This window comes from Notamacropus eugenii, chromosome 1 (genome assembly GCF_028372415.1).
Source record: "Notamacropus eugenii isolate mMacEug1 chromosome 1, mMacEug1.pri_v2, whole genome shotgun sequence".
Taxonomy (NCBI): Eukaryota; Metazoa; Chordata; class Mammalia; order Diprotodontia; family Macropodidae; genus Notamacropus; species Notamacropus eugenii.
Window position 1 is genome coordinate 618,990,644 of NC_092872.1, and position 20,769 is coordinate 619,011,412.

Sequence of the window (20,769 nt, forward strand, 5' to 3'; positions counted from 1 at the left end):
CCTGTAACTCACCAAGCAGGGATCTACCAGTGAACATTTGGCCCCCAACAGGAAATATTTTTCATCTGGCCCCAATCTGGAGTACATTGGTAGTTCCTTGGATCACAACCAGTGTCCCCAGGTACCAAGGCAGTCAGTCAGACTCTACTGATCAGTTTTTCTTCTCTTTGTTCAACAGACAGGATTCACACCTCTCCACATAGCAGCCCACTATGAGAACCTCAACGTGGCCCAATTACTACTAAACCGGGGTGCCAGTGTCAACTTTACTCCACAGGTAACAACTTAACCAGGCTCCTCTTGCAATCATCCCGTGGGGGTCTGAGTGATGTAGTGACCTTTTAAGGAGCCTCTGAGTATTCTTTCTCACTCTGACAGTTACTAAGATACTTGGAGAATATTTCAATTTCACCATTCAACAAATACATATTTTTAAGGGTGTGTTTTGTGTGAGGCACGGTACTAGCTTTTAGGCATGTAAAAATAAACAAAACAGACTCTGCCTTTATGGAGATCATATTCTACCAGGAAGGAGGGATACAACATGTATGCAGATAAATAAGTATAAGATAATTTGAGGAGGAAGAAAGCACAAACAACTCAGGGTGGGATGGGCAGGAAAGGTTTTCTATAATAGTTGACAACTGAGCTGAAGCTTGAGAAAAGCCGGGGATTTGAAGAACTGGAGGTGAGGAGAGAATGTATTCTAGGCAAGGAGAATGTACAAAGGTGTGGAAGTAGAATGCCAAATTTCAGTAACAGCTAGTATGTCAGTTTGGTTGGAACACATTGTGTATAAAGAGATAGTATGAAATAAGTCTGGAAGGTAGGTGGAAGCCTTGTTGTGGTGAGCTTTAAGTGCTGGGCTGAGAAGTTTGTATTTTATCTTAGAGGCAATGCAGAGCTATTAAAGGTTTCTGAGCAGGGGACTAGCGTCATCAGACCCATTTGTCTAGAAATATTAACTTAGTAGTTGTGACATGGAGGGTTTGGAGAAGGGGGATTCTAGGGGTGGGGAACCCGTGACCTTGAGGCCATAGGTGGCCCTCTAGGTCCCCAAATGCAGCCCTTTAACTGAATCCAAATTTCACAAAACAAATTCAGATTTGTTCTGTGAAGTTTGGATTCAGCCAAAGGGCTACACTTGAGGACCTAGAAGGTCATATGTGACCTCGAGGCCACAGGTGCCCCACCTCTAAACTAGAAACAGGAAGATATTAATAGTCAAGCACATCTCTGGTCCTTGCTAAAGTCTTTTTCATCCTTTCTGGCAAATTCTCTAGGCTTTGACCCTTGGTGATAATGGCTTTGTTTGTTAATAATCAGTTACATTCACCCTTTCATTTAATGGGACACACAACCAAGTTTTTTCTTATCATTAAGTTTTTCATTCCAATTCAGCAAACATTCATAGTGTGTGTCCAGTGTGCATAGCACAAGGCTAGACCCTGGTGGAAATGTAAAGTTAGGATGAACTATGATCCCTGCCTTGATGGAGCTTGTCATCCAATAAGGGTTAGATCACACACAGACACAGCCATAATACAGAATAATGTCTAAGAACATTAGAGAAGTATGAGGAAAGAATGGTGTGAGGTCTGAAGCAGGAAAGTAGAATTAAGAAAGACTTAATGGAGATGTGGGCATTAGAGTTGGGCTTAAAATGATGGGTGGGAATCCAACAGTCCTAGATATCAGGGAGGCAGTTTTGGGTATGGTATGAGCAAAAGTTTAGAGGTGGGAAAGACCAGGATAGAGGGAACAGTATAGTTTGGCAGAAGCATAGAGGATGGTGTTGGAGAGTAGGGGATAGTTGTTACCATTATTCACCCTTCATTTTCAAAGAGGACCAAGGACATCGAGAGGGTGAGGTGTAAAGCTGAAGAGGGAGGGTTTCCACAGATTGTGGAGAGCCTTGAATGCCACACAAAGAAGTCACTGAAGGTTTGTCAGAAGAGTGCTATCACCAGATCTACTAATGAAGATCTGCTGGAGCTGGCTACCACATCCCTGCCACAGGACAGAATTTGGTAATCTTAGGAAGATTCATCTGGCAGAGAGGGCACGGAACTCGGAACTCATTTCAATCAGTGTTGGTTGCGGCTGCATTACCATAGATAGCCTTGCTGGTTCCCATCTTTTAAGTGTTTTTGAAATACTTAAAGGAAGGAAAACGTGTGCATGAGAGGCAGGTTGAATGGGAGCTGCTATCCCCAGAGCAGTACATCATCTGTGTCTGAGATAGAGCTCTGACTTCTCTCTGCCTCTTTTCCAGAATGGCATCACTCCCCTTCACATCGCTTCTCGCAGAGGGAATGTGATCATGGTACGACTCCTGCTGGATCGTGGGGCTGAGATAGAAACGAGGACCAAGGTAGGTTTTGTGCTTGCCGCACCCACCAGGGAGCTCAGCTGTGGAAATGCAAGGGGAGGGATTTTTGCACTGGAGGCAGATTCTCTGGATGAGCAGTGGGCTCTCTCGGTGACCTAATTAACAATGCACCAGAAAGGCTAGCGGAACAGTGTGAGGCCACAGTGCAGACAAAGACAAAGGGATCGTCCTTATGGGTACAACGGCACTCTGTGTTAACAAAGGGTGGCTGTGAGGATGCTCATTATCGTCTTCTTTGAGTGGATTCTGATAATTGAGGTTTTGTTTGTTTTGTTTTTGTAAGGATGAATTGACTCCTCTCCACTGTGCAGCTAGAAATGGACATGTGCGAATCTCAGAGCTCCTGCTGGACCATGGGGCTCCCATCCAGGCCAAAACCAAGGTGTGTGCCTCATTCATGTTTGAAGGCTCTTTTCCAAGGTCAAAATCTGAAGGTTGTGTCCAGATTTGTTTATTACTACGAATTCAATTCAATAAACATTTATTTAGCATCAACTAGCCTCAGTCACTTTCTAGCTGTGTGACCCTGAGCAAATCACTTAACTCTGCCTCAGTTTCCTCATCTCTAAAACAGGCTGAAGAAGGAAATGGCAAACCACTCCAGTATCTCTGCTCAGAAGACCCTAAATGGAGTAAAAAAAAGTCATGCATGATTGAAAAGGACTGAACAAGGGTCAGATGTGCCAGGCCCTGTGCTAAGTGCTGGGAAGAAAAGACAAAACCCAATGAATAACTCATTTCTATATGCTTTGTTTAGATTTACAAAGCATTTTCCTTACAATAACCCTATAAAATGGGAATCATAAGTATTCCTGGGATCACAGGTTTAGAACTTAAATGAAACTTAGAGTCCATTGAGTTCCTCCTTCCCATTTTACAGATGAGGAAACTGAGACACGGAGAACTTAAGTGACTTGTCCAGGGTCCTACAAGAAGTATCTGAGTCAGGATTTGAATCCACATCATCCTAACTCCAAGTCTTGTGTCATATACAACATGTACAAAGGCACTACATGCAGCCCACAGTACTCCTGAATGCAGCCTGAGCCCAGACTGAAAATGTAATTAGGCAACATTTAACAAATAAATAAAAATACAATAAAACATAGATAATGTTAATATGTGGCTTTCCAAGTCAGTAGGCATCCTTATTTATAGTTTAGTGGCCTCTGTTTCTGTTTGATACTACATCCTACACCATACTGGCTCCCTTAGATAACAAAGGGCACCACCCCAGGCCACCTCCACTGGGAACTTTCTACTTTAAGAACAACAACTGGTGTCCATCATCTCTGTTAAACTTATGTAGACATGTCCATATTGTTCCACATTATTTATAATACTGGAGGATTCCTCCCCTGAAAGGGGCAGGAAGAGTACGGTCTCTGTTAGATTTGCTTTTCAGTCCTGGTTCCATCCCTGATTTGCCCTGTGACTTTGAACTAGTCACTTGACCTTCTCTGAGCCTCATCTAGAAAATAAGCCCACTAAGAGAACTGTTCAGGTTTGTTGTAAAGATCAAATTAGTGGCGCCCATACTTCCTTATTCCCTTGGATCGAAGGATTAGAGCTGGGTCATAGGATCACAGAACTAGAGGCCATCTGGCCTGACCCCCTCATGAGAGCTAAGGAAAATGAGGCCAAGACATAGGAAATGACCTGCCCAAGGTCCCACAGGCTTTCAGTGGCAGAGCCAGGATTTGAACCCACATCTTCCAATTCCAAATCCAACACTCCTTCCTTTGCATCATGTGTGTGAAAGTGCTATGTGTTTCTTTTTCTTTTTTTATTCTTTGCTACAAGGGATGACTGTCTAAATAAGGGAAAGGAAGGGATATATTTGGAAATGAAGGTAATGTAAAAACAAGAGATATTAATTTAAAAAAATTTTAAAGCATTTTGGAGAATATAAAGCACCATGCCAATGAAAGGTAATGCTACTAATGTTCATGTATATGAGCAACCTTTTAGAAAATTTTCTTTCTGGGCCCAGAATTTAATCTTCTACCACTATACTATAATGTAAATTGTCTATCTTTAATTTCATTTACCATCAAATTAACTCAACATTCAAACAAAGTGCTGTCACTGAATAAATGAACATAAGATGAATATTTATTGACCAAATTGAATTGCCAAGAAACAAAAAATAAGAATGTAAGAAAAGACTGTGTATATGTGTTTGTAGGTTTAGAGCAGCAAAGGGATTTCATCCCAAATTCCATTGGCAGCTGGGCCATGTAATGGATAGAGAGGCAAGCCTAAATCAGGAAGACCTGAGTTCAAATCCAGTCTCAACCACTTACTAGCTGTGTGTTGTAATAGATCATCAGATAAATAATAGCACCTACCTCTCAGGGTTGTTGTGAAGATCAAATAAGAGAATAATTGTAACATGTTTAACACAAAGCCTGGCACACAGTAGGTGCTATATAAATGGTGGTAGTGGTGGTAGTAGTAGTAGTGGTGGTGGTGGTGGTAATAGTAGTTACTAGTTGGTAGCAATGGCAGTGGTAGTAATATAAGGAGTGCTAGACTGAGACAGAAGACCTAGTTATGAGACTTGGCTTTGCCATCACACCCTCCATATGACTTTGGTTAGGTCGCTCTACCTCTACCTCTTCAGCCTAAATCTCTTCATCTAAACAAGAAGGGTTTGGGATGGATCCTCTCTCTGGTTGAGTGCAGTTCTCACATTCTACCGTTCCATTGATAAATATTTGTTGAGTACTTTCCCCATGTATTATAGTACTATTAATAATCACAGCTAATGCATACATAGTATATTAAGGTTTACAAAGATCTTTACAAATATTATATCATTTGATCCTCACAAACCTGAGAGGGAGGTGCTCTTTTGATCTCTATTTTACAGATGAAAAAACTGAGGTTAAGTGACTTACCCAGAGTGACACAACTAGTAAGTGTCTGAGGCTGGATTTGCACTCAGGTCTTCCTGACTGCAGGCCTATTGCTCTAACCACTGCACCAATCTACCTGCCTCATTAAATGTTCTTAGCACTGTGATCAATAGTGTCTGCCCCCAGGAGATTTATAGTCTGTAAGGTAAGATACACACACACACACACACACACACACACACGCACGCACGCACGGAAAGTTGTTTTTTTTTTTTTAAAGTATCAGGAAGTAAGTAATTAAATGCTAAAGGATTGGAATAGACAAATAGGTATCAATAAACGGATTTAGATTTGTGATCTCACTGGTAGAGGGGAATTCCCAGAAGAGAAAATTCCCTCTATCCATGAAGTTTATTGTTATTCAGATGTTTCAGTCTCTGTGGCCTCATGTGATGTTAGTGTGCCATTTCCTTCTCCAAACTCATTTTACAGATGAGGAAACAGAGACAAACAGGGTTAGGTGACTTGCCCAGAGTCACACAGCTAGTAATGGTCCAAGACCAAATTTGAGCTCAGGAAGATGAGTCTTTCTGACTCCAGGCCTAGTGCTGCCAGTGATAGACTTTAGAGATCTCCTAGTTAATCACCCTCAGTGTATCTATATTCAAGACAGCTTGAGACCTGGGAAAGGCCTTAACCAGTCATTCTGACTTTTGTCTTGTCATTGGACCAAAATGACTCTGGACAAGAGGGTGAGGCTGCAGATGTTGTCCAGCTCACTTGAAGTCCAATTCACATACAAATCAAGACATCACCCTCATGATATTATGGGTCCCCTTCGAAAATCAAAGACAAACAACCACAATTTATAGACAAATAAAATGAGACATAAGGAGGCTAAGTCACTTGTCCTACATCCCACCAATACTAACAAATGGCCAAGCCAGGGTTAGGACCAGTTCCTTTACTCCAAATCCAGGATTCTTTCTACTAGATCATGGTACAGAGGTATTCAGGAGATAGATAGCTCGACTAGAGTGGAGGCCACAGTTCGGTAGGTCTGGAGAGAAAGTTAGAAAGGTGGTTCTGAAGTTGCATGTTTTTTTCCTCTTTTCACCTAGAATGGCTTGTCCCCTATCCACATGGCAGCTCAGGGTGACCATCTAGATTGCGTGCGCCTCCTGCTACAGTACAATGCAGAAATTGACGACATCACCCTGGACCACCTGACGCCTCTCCACGTAGCGGCCCACTGTGGTCACCATAGAGTGGCCAAGGTGCTTTTGGATAAAGGGGCCAAACCCAACTCCAGAGCCCTGGTGAGTGGAAGGACAATGGAAAAGGCTGAGGGCTGAGGGCTAACGGAGGAGTTTTTGTCCTAAAAGTGTCAGTAGCATTTACAGTCTTAGTGTGAGTTATGAGACATTTGACAGGATTCAGACAATTGTGAAATATCATCCCTCCTCACCCAGTTCTGAAAGCCCCAAATGTCCTGCATTATTGTCCCACCCTGGGTGAATACAAGAGGGGGAAATGCCCTTAGTCAGGATAAAGTTTTCAACGAGATTTGCCCAGGATACTTCATATCAGTTGGCAATTCACATGGGGAGAGGTTACTCCAGTCTGAGTTGTCATCAGAGAACAGAAACACTTCCAGAATCTTTCTGCATATGTGTCCAGGCCAAATGTTTGCCTTTTCAAAGGAACTCACAACCCCTAGAAGTGAGTCCAAATCTAAAGCAAGAACTCTCCAGATGTTGTAAGTATCTTCCCCCACCCCTTCTAAGGAGTTCCTGAAATTATTCTCGGGCTCTCCTATATGTGGTCAGGGAACTCTCTACAACTCAACACCAATTTGAGTGTTTATGCCACTCATACTGTGTGCCTAGGAATCTAGTTTTGCCACTCTGGCCAGAAGAAAGAAAAGGGAAAGGTGTCTGGATGGTCCCTGTCCCCACACAAGTTGTTAGCTCATACTACAGATGCACCTTGCTCAATGCAAACCTCACGCACAGAAGTCTCAATTTATACAAATTATCATATGGGAACTGGGAGCTGCATAAATTGCTTTACAAAAGAATTCTTCCTATAGAGAAGAATTCAGCAAGGAGTTCCTTAAAAGAACATATCGCTAGCTGGGTGTAGTGACACATGCTTGTAACCAAGTGGTGTGCTGATAAATTTTTAACAACCAGTCCTCAGAGGGTGGAGTGGGATGGATACATGACACACTTCCAAGTTTAATCTTCATTTTTGATATTTTCACCATCACTTTATTAAGTCTAAACAATCAAAAAACAATAAATCAAGTCCTGATTTATAGCACTGGTCAATTTCTGAGGAGTGAATCTTCACCCTGAAAATTCAACCATCAGCTCTCATGAGTGAGCTTGAGTTGGCTCCAGTATACCCTGCCTATAATCCTTTCTGCTGGGTAGGACAGGTTTGTTGGATCATTTGAACTCAGGAGTTCTGAGCTACAAAATGGCTAGAGCTGACCAGATATCCACACTAAATCCAACACCAATAAGGTGAGCTTCTAGGAACAAAGAGCCACCCAGCTGACTAAGAAGGGGTGAGCTGACTCAAGTCAGAAAATACAAACAGATTAAAATTTCTATTTCAATCAGTATAGGAATCAGGTCCATGATGGGTTCACTCTACTTTCAACCTTGAGTGAGATAGGAAGACCCAGTCTCAAAACCCAAACCCCTCAAAATCCTAATCTCCCCTAGCATATATAAACATTAGATTTACAAAATTTCTTGGCAGCTAGAGATTAGGATGGTGATTATGATATTACTTGTTGAGGAACATTTTATTGCGTAAAGGGAGACCCACCTGTATGCCACATGATTTACATCTATTTGCATTTCATGTGTGGAAACCTTCTGACTTTTAATGACTGCGAAGGCTGCAGTCTAGACACAGGGTGACATTCTGTGCTCTTGAACTGGTGTGTGGGATCTCCTATCTGACTGTGTTGTAGAACGGCTTCACGCCCTTACACATCGCCTGTAAGAAGAACCACATCCGCGTGATGGAGTTGCTGCTCAAGACGGGAGCTTCCATAGATGCAGTCACTGAGGTAGGTAATCCACTTTTCCACATTCAGAGCCCAGGGAGCACACAGGTTACTTTCTGGCAGGCTGTCGGATTCTTTTCTTGGAGGTTTTGTTGTTCTTTCCTCAGTTTGAGCTCCCAACCCAGAAGCTTTGGGGATGTATATCTTATTAGGCAGAGCAGCCCACTAGAGATTTCCTGTGTCTCAGGATTTGCTTCCCATTAATGGGTGGATTTGTGCAGCTCCCAAGTCCTAAGTTGCTTTGACCTTATCTGAGGTGGGTCATTCCAGCAGGTTATGCTGGTGGGGTGAAATGTATCTCAGCTCAGGGCCTTTTCCGGATTTCCCACAAAATGTCCATAGCTCTCTTCCAGACACCAAGACCATTACCAGAAGGTAGCTTGAGTGTTTTGTTAAGTCTTTCAGCCAAATCATGGATGATTTCCACGTAGCTTTAATCCTCCCTCCTGGTTTATTACCACACCCATGGCACCAGGAGTCACAGGGAGTAGGCTGGAGTGTTCCCCCTCCAAGGACATACCTCTGGTAGGTAGGGCTGACTTCTGGAAACTGATCTTATCCTGCCACTGACCAAAGGTCATAGGCTCAGGTAGACTCAGGGTGACCAGTGCTTCACCTCAGCCTGGTAGTCCTTTCAGTCCTGCTTGGAAGAAGTGTCCTTTTCCCAAAGGACAACCTGGCAAGTCAGTTCTTCATCTTAAAATTGGAATAATAATAACACTTACCTCCCAGAGTTCTTGTGAGGATCAAATGAGATAATTGTAAAGTGCTAAGCAGTGTGTCTGGCACACAGTAAGCGCTATGTAAATGATAGCTATCATCATCATCATCATCATCATCATCATCATCATCATCATCATCATCATCATCCTGCTCTTTAGGAGCTATCAGACCACCCCAGTGCACCGTCTGCTCACTCCCATAAGGCACCAGGGCACAAAATGCAAGTTAAACACATATATACCCAAGAAATAAAGACCAACCCTGCCACCGCACACACACACCCTCAAAAACCACCACCATAGGTTATATAAGGTAAGTATTCTCGACATTTGGCATTTGCCCAATTAAACAGTGAACTTGCTCTTACATTGATTTTCTTTGTTGCAGTCTGGACTGACCCCACTCCATGTAGCGTCCTTCATGGGGCACCTTCCCATTGTGAAGAATCTTCTTCAGCGGGGAGCATCACCTAATGTCTCCAATGTGGTAAGGTCTAAAGCCTGTTATCTTAGCATCCAGAGACCAGGGAAGGGCTTTAATTAGCTTTGTGAGATCATGTCTCTTGGGATGTGGCTATGATTCCCAGAGCAAGAGAAACTTCAGGGTGGGACGTGATACTCTTTTTATACTGACTCCCTACAAATTTAGATATACAGAAAGAACCTCTGAATGTTGGAGGTGAGCTGAAATATAATAATGATGGTGAGGGCAGTGTCGGTCTTTTGTTCTGGAGAGCAATTCAGGAATGTCCTATGTAGGTTACCCGAGTACACTTTTTAAGTGCATTTAAAGCAAGCTGCACATAATAGAGATTCATGGTTTCATACACAAATCTCTTTTTTGTGTGTCTTTTTAAAATGTAATGAAATGTTCCTGTTTGTTCATGTCTAATTGTAAAAATATAAATAAGATTTAATAAATTGTTTAAAAGGAAAAAAGAAATCCACTTACATATATTTTTATCATATCTAGAATATATATGTATATGTGTAGATAGATAGGTAGATAGATAGATAGATAGATAGATAGATAGATAGATAGATAGATAGATAGATAGATAGATGACAGATAGTCTAGAATTTAATTTCTTTCAGATAAGTGGAGAGGAAACTGAGTCAAGGGGGGGCAAAAGTCAATTAATGCGACTGTCACCATGAACTCACATTGCCATAGCTAATTCCTTATGCAAAGCAACTCATCATAAGTTAAGACCCCAAGCTCTCCCATTTCTGCTGCTCTTCTGTTCTGTGGCAAACACCTTGGCTAAGACCACCTAGGACTCATTGCTCCCAAATTCAGGTCACATTTTCCTGCCCAGTCATATAGTGAGTGTATTTCCATTACACCATCTAATTGGTCACTCTGTTGATCTCTCTATAACAGGCCATTGTACTTAGCCTACATTGGTCCCATTTCCACAGGCTACTTAACCCTCTTTGGTCTTTTCATGACCCACTTGTCCCCAGCCTTTTCTCCACTATCCTAGGGAAGGGGGCACAGCAATTTTCCTTACAAGGCTTCCTAAAATTAAGAAGAGGTACCTGCTGGGAGAACTCTAACTCCTAAGAATAAAGATACATTAAGAGATACATTAAGGAAGAGCCTGAGAGTTTGCTATGTATCATTGGGGGAATGAACCACCCATGAACACTTGAGAAATTTTTTTGTTTTATAGAAAGTGGAGACACCACTGCATATGGCAGCCAGAGCTGGGCACACAGAAGTAGCCAGATATTTACTCCAGAACAAAGCCAAAGTTAATGCCAAGGCCAAGGTGAGTTCAAGAGGGGAAAAAAGGGAGGGGGTGGGAGGAAGAGGGAAGCTCAGACCTTCCATTTCAGTGAAATGCATTTCTTCTTAAGACTATATCTGAAGCAGAAAGCTTATCCATCACTCATGCTCAGGTTGGGCAAAGAGACCAGCTTTGTGAGCAATTCTCAGGAGCATGAGCTCCTAATATTTAGAACTGGAAGGTCTCTTAGAGACTGTCTACCCCAATAGAGGGAGAGGGAGAGGGAGAGGGAGAGGGAGAGAGGGAGAGAGGGAGAGACTTAATCCAGAAAACTCTGCCTCCATCTGACTCATGTTTTTTTGGTAGCCTTTAATCAAGGGATAGAGTTTGGACTTGTGATTTCATTGCTAGAGAAACTCTCAAATGAAGAAACCTCCTCTACCAGTGGAGGTGGGCACTCTTTCTTCAACCTGTCTATTGGAGAGGTGCCTAGAGCAGAGTTATCACTCACAGCCCACACCAGCATGCAGCAAAACTCTCAACCAGATTAAAATGTAGCTGGGAAATATTTTAAATAAATAAAGATACAATAAAACATAGATAATGTTACCTTGTGGGTTTCTAGGCATGCAGTCATTTCTATTTGAGCTTGACACCATTGGCCTAGGCCACCGAGAAGGGAAGTCACTTCCCCATCGTCACAGAGCCCGTCAGAACTCAAACCCAGTTCTTCCTGGCTTTGAAGTCTCTGTCTCCCATGCCATAAAACCTACAGATTCTAAGTCAGAAAGGGAAAGGGGTGACTCCAAAAGAATACAAAAAACAGCAACTTTCAGAGACTGTATTCCCAGTGTAACAAGAACATACATTCTTTGATCCTGAATGACTTGCCCTTGCTTTGAAGTAAATGGTAGGAGTGTGAGTAACTCATAGAATAACCAAAGGACTTGTACAATTGACTAAGATGAGGGTCAGTGTTTCCTTCCCCTCCTGCCTGTTGGGGACAGAAGGCTGGCACTTTGCACAGTGTGACCCGGGATCTTGGATGTGTTCTATGTGAACAGTGAATCCTGGCTCAGTAACTCAGATCTCTCTGGGGCTGAACAAAGCCCAGCAACCCTAGGGTGCAAACAGAAGAGTCCAATGAAAATGTCTCCTTTCCCTTTCAGCAGTTCTAAGTAAAGCTCTGGTTCCTGACATCAAGGAAATCCAAAGCAGAGTAGGAAATGGATCATCCATCAGAGTTTATAGGACCTCATTTTATAACACCCTCATGATAGATGATAAGTAGATGGATGTATAGAAAGATGAGTACTAGGTAAATAGAAGGATTATGTATAGATAGATAGAAAGATGATAATGACAGAAAGATGATGTATAGATAAATAGAAAGATGACAGATTGAAAGGAAAAAGAAAGAAATGAAGGAAGGAAAAAGAAAGGAAAAAAGAGAAAGGAAGAAAAGAAGAAAGGAAATTATATAGATATCCTTAACATATGTTCCAAAGTAAACATGGAATTACATACAACAGTTCATTTCACTCTTCCTTTATGCCCCCAAGTGCATGTCACATAAAGCATCTGTCTCCTCACTTGTTTCTTTCCTCCTCATTCAGGATGACCAGACCCCACTTCACTGTGCAGCTCGTATCGGTCATACAAACATGGTGAAACTTCTCCTGGAAAACAATGCCAACCCCAACCTCGCCACAACTGCTGGACATACCCCTCTGCACATCACAGCACGAGAGGGTCATGTGGAAACAGCCCTGGCCCTCCTAGAAAAAGAAGCTTCCCAGGCGTGCATGACCAAGGTTTTTATCTCTTTCTCTGTACCTCTGAGGAACAAATAGGCAAGTGGATGGCTGGACTGATTGTGGGAGGGGCATCCCTGTGTAGTCATCTCTGCTGTCTTGGTGATCCTAAGAACAGCTGGGGAAAGTTGGCATCCTCAGGCTTGGCTCTGTTGAGAGCTCATAGAATCATAGAAGCTGAGAGCTAGGAATGGGCTCCATAAGGCATCTAGTCCAATCCCTATGTGAAGAGTAAATCCCATCTGCACATCCCTACAAGCCGTCATCCAGCCCTACTTAAACACCTGCGATGATGGGAAACTCAACTATGCTGGGAGATGAACTGTTCATTTCCTAATTGTTGGGAAGTGTTTCCTTATGCCAAGCCCCCAATCTGCCTACCTGTGCCTCTTATTCATTGGTCATGATTCTGTCCTCTAGAGCCAAGCAAAATGACCCCTCTTCTATGTCATAGCCCTTCAAATATTTAAAGACAGTTATCACGCCCTTCCTAAGTCAGCAGTTCTGCCTAAACAAGTACACATACCCCTGCCCAGTTTCTTCAACCAGTCTTCCTGGCATTGAGTACTTTCCTCATTTCAGTCATTTGCTCACTTGGTAAATCAACATGCATTCATTAAACACTTACTTTGTACCCAACTCTCTAATAACCCTGCCCTCAAGGAACTTACGTTATAATTGAAGACATGAGTGCATTCTCCTTCAGACATGCTCCAGTTTGTCAGCTGGGCATGTCTCTTCCCTTTCCAGAGTGGTGCAATAAAAGGAATCAGTACATAAATGCATGGTTAATTATTGGCCATGTACTAGGTGCACAGCATTCTACTAAGTTCAGAGAGAAATAAAAGAGGGATAAGATATGATCCTATTCTGAAGACACCTATTTCTTTGGTGGGGTCAAGGAGTCATGTTCACAGGAAAAGTTAAATAACCTTTCCAGGCAGCATGTGATAAATGATGAATCAGTGGCACAGTAATTAGAGTTGCATGAAGTCTGGTGATTTCCTGACTGCTTTTGCTCTCTGAGGTAGTGATCAGTCACTCTCACCTCTTTAGTAAACTAGTTCTTTCTCCATGCTCTTATAACTTGGGGTGTCTAGTTTTTACTATTGCTATTATTACCATTATTTATTTATTTTAACATTCATTTTTTTAAAAATCTGTGTTCCAAATTTTCTCCCTCCCTCCTGCTCCTCTTTTACTCATTGATAAGGCAGGTAATATTATATCAATTACACAGGTGAAGTCATGCAAAGCATCTTTCCATATTATTCATGTCGAAAAACAAATAGAAACATAAAGAAAGTTTTAAAAAAGCATGCTTCACTCTGTGTTCAGATTCATCAGTTCTCTCTCTGGAGGTGGATAGCATTTTTCATTCCAAGTCCTCTGGAATTGTCTTGGATCATTGTCTTGATCAGAGTAGATAAGTCTTTCACAGTTGATCATTCATAAGCTATATTGTTACTCTGAACAATGTTCTCCTGGTTCTGCTCATTCCATTGGGAAATAGAAGTCTTTCCAGGTTTTTCTGAAACCATCCCCTTCATCATTTCATCTCACATGCTAATATTCAACCACAGTCATAATACCACAACTTGGTTGGCCATTCTCTAATTGATGAGCATTGGGGAGTCTAGTTTCTTAGAGCATCTGACCTCCCTTCCTTCTTCCCTCTGATCCCCTGTATTCCCCCAAAATGTTGCTCATTCTCTGCAGGATTCTAATGTTCTTTGTTTCTCCTCAGAAAGGATTTACCCCTCTCCATGTTGCTGCTAAATATGGAAAGGTAAACGTGGCTCAGCTACTGCTGGAAAGGGATGCCCATCCAAATGCAGCTGGAAAAGTGAGTTTGAACTTCAGAGTCCCTTCCTTTCCCAGAAAGAACCAATTCCTTTCTTTGGCTCTTTAAATTTAAAACATCCCTCCTGTCTCCACCTCCGCTTCCCCTCAATCTGACACCCTATAGCTAGAGTCATTAAGAGCTAAAAGAAACTTTAATCTAGTCTCCCCTCCACCCCCCTCATTTTATAGATGAGAAGACTAAGACCCAGAAAAAGGAATTGATTTGTCCAGGATCACACAGTTAGTAAGTGGCAAAGCTAGGATCAGAAACGTAATCTTCTGGTGCCAAGTCAATCCAGGGGCACTGTGAATCAGGGCTCTGAATTTTGGCACACTGCTCCCACTTGGCATTGCCAGTTGGACAGTGACCGGGAGAGACAGTTGGTGGGTGAGAAATACATGGTTCTGACAACAGACAGAAGGAGACCTGAACCTCTTGTGGAGAAAAGCAGTCCAGAATCCCTTCAGCCCCATCACTGCTATCTCCAGTATGCAATCAAGAATAGGATAGCTTTCCTTTCCCCATTCCCTCACCCTACCACCCCAGCCACAGTGTAAGTTGCCCTCCTTTCCTCGTCAGGGCTACCCTGGGTCTTCATTTCACCTTGTCTTTGTTTCACATTGACCTGCTTGGGAGAGAATAAGAGAAGGAAAGGGAGAGGGAGCCCATAGTGTGACTTGTCCCTGTTCAGACTCCAATTAGGAAGGCTTGAGCCCAACATGTAGAAAATGAGCTAGTGTTCAACCTGGGTGGCTTTTAAATTTTTTTTTTCTTTTTTCTCTCTCTGTAGAATGGCCTCACCCCTCTCCATGTGGCTGTCCATCACAATAACCTGGACATTGTGAAACTTCTCCTCCCTCGGGGTGGCTCTCCACACAGCCCGGCTTGGGTAAGGCCCCTCCCTGCCTTTCTCCATGCCTGGCAGACTGCCAGGGGACTGGACATCGGCCAGGATTGTTGATTCAGGCAGTAGTTGGAAGGTTTGGGGGCCCTGTGAGCCTTCTTAACTTCAGGATTTAAAAATCTTCAATGTGGTTGATATTATTCCTTCACCATGAATGAGTAGAAAAAGTAGGAAATAGCACTTTCCAACCACAGATCTCCACAAACCACATGGATAGAACTCTGTTTCTACAACAAATGTGTTCCTCTGAAACATCATTGGTAAATCAAAGTTTTGTAAGTTGAATTATGTCTTAGATAAACTCAATGAACTTGTTTGTTTAAGGCACTTGGAATCCTACAATTAATCCATTGTAAAGTGAAGGATTTATATATGTGTGTGCGTGTGTACATGTACATATACATGTATATAAATAAAAAATAAGTATAATCACCCCCAAAATGTGTATATTTGACAGGAATAGGAACTGGACCTGTGATTTCAGTATTGTTGTTGTTCAGTCATGTTAGACTCTTTGTGACCCCATTTGAGGTTTTCTTGACAAAGATATTGGAGTGGTTTGTCATGTCCTTCTCCAGCTCATTTTACAGGTGAGGAAACTGAGGCAAACAGAGTTAAGTGACTTGCCCAGGGTCACATAGCTAGGAAGTATCTGAGAACAGATTTGAACTCAGGAAGATAAATCTTCCTGAGTCTAGTCCTGGCACTGTATCCATTGTACCACCCAACTGCCCTTCATTGATATAGGGAACTCTTAAATAAGAAAACTTCATCTACCAATTCAGGTTGGCACTTTTCTTATAACTAATTGTCTTAGAGAATTGGCTAGAGTCCTGACAGGTGAAGTAACTTGACTAAGGTTATACAACCAGTATAATCTTAAGGATGGATCTTCTGACTTCAAGGCTGGTTCACTACCCACTATTCATTCCATGTTGTCTCTATGAATTTGTTCATTGTTTGTTTTCCTTAAAATGAGATGAACTTCTATACCTTATACAACATATACATTTTCTTTATATAAGCCACAGTCAACTGTGGGGAAAGTCTGGTATAGTAGAGAAAATATGGAGTTTGGAGTCAGGAAGACCTGTACCTTTGACAGATGCTAGCTGTGTGATGCTGGACAATCACTTGATTTTTATGCCCCTCAGGCCAGGTGAGAGGTCTGGAGACTATACCACACAATGAATAGTTGTATAAACTTAGGTTAGTGAATCTGAAAAAAAGTAAGACTTGAGAAACTGCCTTGAAGTATTTGAAAGGTTATTTTATCCTGCTTGGCCATAAAGGGTCAAACTAGGAGCCTTGGGTAGAAACTTCAGAGTCAAGTTTTGGCTTGTTATAAAGGAAGTTTTCCTAACAATAAGAATTAAACAAGAATGAAATAGGCTATTATGAGGAGGTAGTGAGCTTTTCCTTGCTGGAGATCCTCAAGAAGAGGACCTCAGTCCATTGTGGAGAATATTTTATTTAATTTTACTTTTTTCCCAGTTACATGTTAAAACAATTTTTAAACATTTTTGTAAAGTTTTGAGTTCCAAATTCTATGCCTCCCTTTTTCACCTCCCCCTCCCTGAGTTGGTAAGCTATTAGATACAATTTATACATGTGCTATCATGTAAAATGGTGTGAAGAATGTTTTAGAGGGCATTCCTGCCTCAGATAAGACTACATTGACTGCATGACTTCTGAGATTCCTTCCAACTCAAAGACTCTATGATCTTGTGAAATAATAGGGTATACTCAACTTTTCTCCACTATCCTTTTGTTTCTTCATACTGGTACTTTTGTTTAAAATGGAATTAAACAGAAATTAGATTTTCATAAGAACATCATAGAATCATAGATCTTGATCTAGGAGACATCTTAGAGGAGGATGAGACCTAGCTTGGTCCCTGATGATCCGTTAAAAGCTATCATCTTGGGTTTTACCAATAGAAGTATTAACGTCCAGAGAAAATGGCAATAGTGGGTGTGCCAGACTCCATTTAGTCAGACCTCATCTGGACCACATCTAATAAACGCCTGTTGTCGGAGTATTGCATTCAGTGCTCAGAATCACATTCTAGGAAGGATATTGACATGTAGAATCATGTCTGGAGGAGGGTGATTGGGATGGAAGGGGAATTGTAAAACATGCCCTACATGAAAGAGCTGGGGAGGGCTAGACATGGGCTGAAAAGGGGAAGATGTGGGGAAAACAAGATAACTATCTTCAAGTATTTAAAGGGTTGTCATAGAAAAGAATAAGTGGATTGGTTCTTCTCAGTCCTAGAAAACTGATGGGTTGAAATTAGCAGGGAGAAAAATCTCAGTTGAGCATAATTAGAACTTTTCAATAATAAGAGCTATCTATGTAATTATAATGACCAAGCTTGCCTCTGAAGAAGAGATAAGAAAATGTGCCTCCCTCTCCTTTGCAGATGTGGGAGATTATGCTTATGAAGCACTGACAGACCCAATTTATGTGTTGGTTGGTTTAGTTGTATTTGCTTTTTTTCATCCCGCTTTTAAAAAAAAAACAACTAGGTACATTTCATTGGGTAGGCTTGGGAGAGGTATGTTAGGAAAAAATATGATATCAATAAAAATTTCAAAATGACAAGAGCTATCAAAGATGTAATGGTTTGACTTCATTGCAAGTAGGTATCATTTCATTCTTTGTAGTGAACTCCTCCTCATCACTGGAGGTATTCAAACAGAGATTGGATAACCATTTAGCCATGATTCCTATATTATAGTGCTTTAAGGTGTGCAAAGCACTTTAGTCACAACAACCCTATGAGGTAAATGGTACACTTATTATTTTATAAGTGAGGAGGTTAAGTGACATGATGGTCCAAGGTTCAAATCACAGTCTTTGGATTCCATGTTCAGTGTTCTTTCTACCTCATCACCTTGATATTTATCAGAGATGTTGGTGAATGATATTCTTCAGATTCTGGTTAGAGTAGATGGTCCCTTCTAACTCTAAAATCCAATCTTGTGAATTTGTGACCTCAGAGAGATTCCAGTTAGATCAGGAGAAAAGACTGAACTCGGGAAATACTCTTAGAACAACATATAATAGTAGATAGTCTAATGCTAGATCATGGAGTGCAGATCTGACTGCTTCAGAGAAGTGATCAACGTGCTGGCCAGCTCATGGACCTGGCTGAAACCTCAAGGTTTCCAAAGTAGATGCAGTCAGCCCATCCATTCAACTTCAGCCCTCCATTTTTGTCCCTTGACATGGATGCACTACTTAGCTTTTGTTTTTCAATCAAGTACCTATCAGTTAACCCTGAAGTTTTACCTACAAGTCCCATTATCTCTCTGGATCTGTACCCCTGCTGCTACTGCCAGTCATAGACCCAATCTTGCCATTCCTAATTCAGCCCCTCAGAGAGCTGACTTACTCGTGCCTCCAAAAATAAAAAAGTGGGCCCCTTCCCCTCCCACTTGCATAAAAGAAATGGGAGCCAGTTTCATGATATTTAAAGAGCACTGATTCCAAGTACAAAAGCTACGCAGATGGATTTTTGTTTCCATGGTAAAAAAAAACAAAAAAACAAAAAACCACTCTACAAAGTCACATCTGACAATTTTGTAGAATTTCACATGCAAATCTGTATATACCACAAACTAGCTTTAAAAAACCCCCAACAACTTTCAAATCCAATGTTAACGCTGATTAAAATGTCTGTGGATTTTTCTCCTGTACATTCCTTTAGATGCATTTGAGGAGAAGAAGAAGTGAATATGTGTGTAAAAAATAGTTGAACAACAGTGACCAGTACATAGTAGGTGCTTAATAAATGCTTAGAGCAGGTAGGTGGTGCAGAGGATAGAGTGCCAGGTCTGGAATCAGAAAGACTTAACTTTGTAGGTTCAAAAGGGGTCTCAAATACTTAGTAGCTGGGCAGTTAATTCACTTAACCTTGTTTGCCTCAGTTTCCTCACCTGTAAAATGAGCTGCAAAAGGAAATGGCAAACCACTCCAGTATCTTTAGCAAGAAAACCCCAAATGGGATCACAAAAAGTCCACACAAGTGGCAAACAACAATAAGTGCTTGTTGGCTGACTGACAGTTATCTATCCTGGTCTTTATCCCTTCATTTGCTTTTCAGTGGAAAATCTTGTAGTTTTCTTAAAGTCTCACGGCCTCCCATGCTATTTTGAAATGAGATAATGAACATAAAGCTCATTGTAAACTTTACCAGGGGTGTTCGACAGTCACCTCAAGCCCGGCTCATGAGAACTGATTGCTAATATTTCACTGTGAGCATTTATTTACAGGCAAAAACATGGGGAAGCTAGGTAGTGCAGTGGTTAGAGTATGGAGTCTGCAGTCAGAAAGACTCCTGTTCCTGAGTTCAGATCCAGCCTCAGTTCCTAGCTGTGTGATCCTGAGCAAGTCACTTAACCCTCGTTACCTCAGTTTCCTCATTTATAAAATGAGCTGGAGAAGGAAATGACAAAGCACTCCAATACCTTTGCCAAGAAAACCCCAAATGAAGTCACAAAGAGTTGAAAATGACTCAACAAATCCCACTCTGATACTTAACTCCACATGAGGTAAACTTAAACAATGATGCCTTATTTTTCCCAACTATAAAATGATAAAGTTGGGCTAGATGACTGACCAAAGCCTGCCATCTTCAGTCCTTTCTGGTTATATAACTATGCTGCCCTTATGACGAGAATCTGGGAAGATATTAGGGCTAGATACATAGGTGTAGGATTTATGTGTGTAGAATTGCTAATTGAATCTATAAGAGTGGATGAGACCATTAAAGGAGAAAATGTAAAAATAGAAAAGGACCTAAAATGACACAACTTTAGAGGATACCCACAGTCAGGTCATGTAATCCAACCCAATTGTTTTCTGACGTAGGTAGGAAATGAAAGTTTTCTTCAAAGCTCAACTCAGGTGCTGTGCTCTGTTGTTTGTTGTTGTTCAGTCATGTCTGACTCTTTGTGACCCCATTTGAGATTTTCTTGGCAATGACACTGGAATGATTTGCCATTTCCTTTTTCAGCTTATTTCATAGATGAGGAAGCTGAAGCAAACAGGGTTACGTGACCTGCCTAGGGTCATGCAGATAGTGTTTGAGGCTAGATTTTAACTCAGGTCTTCCCGACTCCAGATCCAGACCTCTATCCATCATGCCACCTCACTACCCCTGCACAAAACCTTTCTTGATCATTCCAGTTCATCAGTTCTCAAACTTTTTGGTCTCAGAAATTATTGAAGACTTCAAATATCTTTTATTTATCTGGATCATGTCTCTTGTCCATTAGATTGTAGGCTCCTTTAGGGCAAGGACTGTCTTTTGCCTCTTTTCATATTCTTAGCAGAGTATCTGGCACATTTGTTGTTGTTTAGTTGTTTCTGACTTTTCGTGACACCATGGACCATCCTGCCCA

General features: G+C 41.6%; 1 protein-coding gene across 6 annotated transcripts in view; it reads left to right on the top strand.

Annotated features, from left to right (window-relative positions):
• ANK1 (ankyrin 1) overlaps window positions 1-20,769 on the top strand; it is a 188,241-nt gene that overhangs the window by 92,739 nt on the left and 74,733 nt on the right. For all 6 annotated transcript variants that reach the window (XM_072635086.1, XM_072635085.1, XM_072635084.1 and 3 more), the window contains exons 7-16: window positions 179-277; window positions 2,276-2,374; window positions 2,676-2,774; window positions 6,375-6,572; window positions 8,243-8,341; window positions 9,449-9,547; window positions 10,737-10,835; window positions 12,410-12,607; window positions 14,355-14,453; window positions 15,244-15,342. In XM_072635086.1, the coding sequence (XP_072491187.1) occupies window positions 179-277; window positions 2,276-2,374; window positions 2,676-2,774; window positions 6,375-6,572; window positions 8,243-8,341; window positions 9,449-9,547; window positions 10,737-10,835; window positions 12,410-12,607; window positions 14,355-14,453; window positions 15,244-15,342 (1,188 nt within the window). The remainder of the gene's footprint in view (window positions 1-178; window positions 278-2,275; window positions 2,375-2,675; window positions 2,775-6,374; window positions 6,573-8,242; window positions 8,342-9,448; window positions 9,548-10,736; window positions 10,836-12,409; window positions 12,608-14,354; window positions 14,454-15,243; window positions 15,343-20,769) is intronic.